The sequence below is a fragment of the Notothenia coriiceps genome, unplaced genomic scaffold (genome assembly GCF_000735185.1).
Source record: "Notothenia coriiceps isolate Sejong01 unplaced genomic scaffold, NC01 NC01_scaffold00017790, whole genome shotgun sequence".
In the NCBI taxonomy this organism is placed as follows: domain Eukaryota; kingdom Metazoa; phylum Chordata; class Actinopteri; order Perciformes; family Nototheniidae; genus Notothenia; species Notothenia coriiceps.
Window position 1 is genome coordinate 4703 of NW_011350491.1, and position 3504 is coordinate 8206.

Genomic DNA, 3504 nt, shown 5'->3' on the forward strand with positions numbered 1-3504 from the left:
CGACTGTGATATAACGACTGATTTGTTGTATATTGTCAGATTGTCAGTGAATAAACGGAGATCGCCTCGACTGTATGCTGGCTCGGGTCTCATCCATCAACAACATCAACACAACGCAGACACGCTTATCGACACCGGATACATGCACTCATTTCCCAGCAGCCTCACCTGTATTTGGTAGGAGGGAGCAGTGGTGAATGTGTTGCTTGTGTGCAGCAATGTGGCAGATCTCTGTGCTTGTTTCCCAGTTCCACACATGTAGTGCTCCCTCTGAACAGCCAGCCATCACATACCGGCCCTGCACACAGGAACAACATGTCAACACAGCCAACCATACTTTTAAATTCTTAAAGGCTTGTAAAGGGGAGAATGACACAACACATCCTGTATTTTCTCTGAAATGTATAACGACTCACCAGACAGCAGACAGATGTGAGAGGATTCTTCCAGGAGATTTCTCTGAGACATTGGCCCGCCTGCAGATCCCATAAACAAAGCCTCCCGTCGTTTGAAGTGCTTATCTGAAAGAATATACTGCACTTTATGGACAGATCAAGCACTACTCAATAGATACGACAGATGACTGGCTTCCAATTCGGTTCAGAATTGATTTGAAACTCCTTTTATTTGTTTTTAAAGCCCTAAATGGGCATGGCTCTGGCCTATATAGCCGAACTCCTACAGCGCTACACCCCAGCCAGAGCTTTAAGGTCTGCTGACCAGCTGCTGCTGATAGTGCCCAAGACCAGGCTCAAAACCCGAGGGCACCGAGCCTTCGCAGCAGCTGGCCCTAGGCTCTGGAACACTCTGCCCCTCCATGTGAGGTCGGCCCAGACCCTAGGGGGTTTTTAAATCTACTCTTAAAACTCACTTCTTCTCTCTGGCCTTTTAGTCAGAGCGGAGCACGACTCCTGACTTTTCCCTGTGTTTTTTATATATCTGTTGTAAGTTATTGTCTTTTATTGTGATTGTAGTAATGTGTTTTTATGTGATTGTAGTATTTATTACATTACACTTTGGCCCGACCAAAAATCGCTTTTAAATATGCTTTATAAATAAACTTTGATTTTGATTTGATGACATCAAGTCTTCTACAAGAACGGACAACTTTATTAATTATGTTGAGGATTTAGATCTGTTTTAAATTCACATGATCAAGTTAATCACTTATTTCAGTTTGAACTGCAGTTTCCTATAATTTAAATGCTCTTCTAAAAACATCCAATTATTTTGCATGTATTGCATCAATGTACCTAATTGTGTGTACTTTTTTGTGTATACTGTAGAAACATGACTCTCAGGTAACAGCTGTATTTCTGGGGGTAGACGTGTAACTCAGGTTGGTTAAATGGAGACTCACCACGCAGTCTGGAGTCCAAACGCAGCCGGTGATCCAGTCTTTGTGAGAGTGAGGGAGCGACTTAGAGAGGACAGCAGGAGACGAGCTCACGTCCCACACCATCAGAGCCTGAAACAAACAGTACTGAGTTATACCTGTTACCCCGACGCGTGTCTCTGTTACTCTGTCAAATGCATTTCTATATTTTAGGACAAAATCCTACATTTGACCAAATATGTCCTGACATTTATTTGTAAATCTAATCAACTTTCTTTAATGAACGAATTAAGATATTTCGATAATATGGGATCTGCCTCTTTTCGGTAGAGCTAACTTGACTGCAGTAAAACGTCAACAAATACAGATTGAAGGAAATCTTTTGTATATAAAGTACATTTTTAGAAATGTTTATCTTTTTTCAACAAATATAATTAAGACAAAATACAATAAATAATAAAAATAATAATGTTAGAAACTGCAAATGTGTAGAAATACTATATTAATATCAGATGGGAAGTTATGGAAGAAATAAAAAGATGCTGCTCAGCAAACAAATGAATGAATTTTGATCTATTGGTACCGGCCTAGTTACAACACTTAAACACAAACATAGTATTTTACCTGATCTTTTCCACCGGAGAGAAGCTGTCCACCATCAGGGCTGAACGCCAGACAGGTGACCCCCCCAATGTGGCCCCTCAGGACCTCATAAGGCTCAAAGTCAGACCAGTCAAAGGTCAGATTGCTCAACTTCCACAGAGCAATGGGAAAGCTTTCTAATTTTAGAAGGAAAGCAGAGCGGTAAATGACACACATCAGTTAAAAATATCATACAAAATGAAATAAATGTTAATAAATACATATCTAAAGTAGAAAATATATATATATATAAATAGAGTATCTATCTATAGAAAGCATTATAACATAAATTATTAGTCAAAGTCAACTTTATTGTCAATCTTTTTCAGTTTGTGTGTACAGACAGAAATCGAAATACCGTTTCCCACAATAACAAATATATATAAAAATATGTATATCGTATATATACACAATCAAAGACACATTTATAAATATGCACACATTAAGATAAAAGCACAACAATCAATATATGCAAAATAACAGAATAACAGTCACTTTAATATACTGTACCTGAAGATGTAGAAAACTTTTTTTTAATAACATTTAAGGGACAATTCTGTATAACACTATGTCATGTGTTGAAATACCTGAAGCTGTAGCCAGGCTAGTGGAGTTCTGTGTGAATGCCAGGATGCCGCCCGTTACACCAAACATTGACACCATTTCCAGGCCTTCCAGCAGCCCCTCCTCTGTCAGCTTTCTCTTCCAGACCCTCACACGTTTGTCACTTCCTCCCGACAGCAGCAGCTCAGGTTGGGTCTGCTCAGAGTCCAGAACGACCCACAGCAGGCACAGCACCGACACATCCAGGGACCCCGAGTCCCAGATCCTCTCTCCTAACATTCAGATAGAAACAGGAATGGTTTGTTTGTCGACCAGTTCAGCAAGTAAAGAAGGGAGTAAGTAAGTAAGTAAGTAATCAAGTAAGTAAGTAATCAAGTAAGTAAGTAAGTAAGTAATCAAGTAAGTAAGTAAGTAAGTAAGTAAGTAAGTAAGTAAGTAAGTAATCAAGTAAGTAAGTAAGTAAGTAATCAAGTAAGCAAGTAAGTAAGTAATCGAGTAAGTAAGTAAGTAAGTAATCAAGTAAGTAAGCAAGTAAGCAATCAAGTAAGTAAGAACGTTAGTAAGAAAGCAAGTAAGTAAGTAAGTAAGTAATTAAGTAAGGAAGTTGGTAAGTAAGTAAATAAGTAAGTGAGTAAGTAAGAAAGTAAGTTAGTAATTAAGTAAGTTAGTTAGTAAGTAAGTTAGTAAGTACGTTAGTAAGTCATCAAGTAAGTAATTAAGTAAGTGAGTAAGTAATTAAGTAAGTTAGTAATTAAGTAAGTTAGTAAGTAAGTTAGTAAGTCACCAAGTAAGTAAGTTAGTGAGTAAGTAAGTATGTTAGTAAGTTAGTAAGAAAATAAGTGAGTAAGTCAGTAAGTAAGTTAATAAGTAAGTGAGTACGTTCGTTAGTTAGTTAGTTAGTAAGTAATCAAGTAAGTAATATGTAAGTCAGTAAGTAATTAGAGAGAAGAAATGGTATTATG

The 3504-nt window shown here is 37.6% G+C and overlaps 1 protein-coding gene across 1 annotated transcript; it reads right to left on the reverse strand.

Moving 5' to 3' along the window:
• Nucleotides 1-12: 12 nt before the first annotated feature.
• LOC104950563 (telomerase protein component 1-like) lies at nucleotides 13-2853 on the reverse strand. The gene is made up of 5 exons (XM_010777102.1): nucleotides 2566-2853; nucleotides 1961-2115; nucleotides 1361-1468; nucleotides 417-521; nucleotides 13-298 (listed from the first exon to the last, which is right to left on the reverse strand). The coding sequence occupies exons 1-5, from the start codon at nucleotides 2819-2821 to the stop codon at nucleotides 149-151; spliced, it is 774 nt and encodes a 257-aa protein (XP_010775404.1). The 5' UTR covers nucleotides 2822-2853; the 3' UTR covers nucleotides 13-148.
• Nucleotides 2854-3504: the final 651 nt, after the last annotated feature.

What these genes read in the sequence shown, in the direction of transcription:
- LOC104950563 (XM_010777102.1), bottom strand. Translation starts at nt 2,821, where the DNA reads ATGTTAGGAGAGAGGATCTGGGACTCGGGGTCCCTGGATGTGTCGGTG. An exon ending in TCTCCGGTGGAAAAGATCAG is followed by an intron (nt 1,469 to 1,960) that starts GTAAAATACTAT and finishes TGTTTGTTTCAG; the next exon opens with GCTCTGATGGTGTGGGACGT. An exon ending in TTTGGACTCCAGACTGCGTG is followed by an intron (nt 522 to 1,360) that starts GTGAGTCTCCAT and finishes ATATTCTTTCAG; the next exon opens with ATAAGCACTTCAAACGACGG.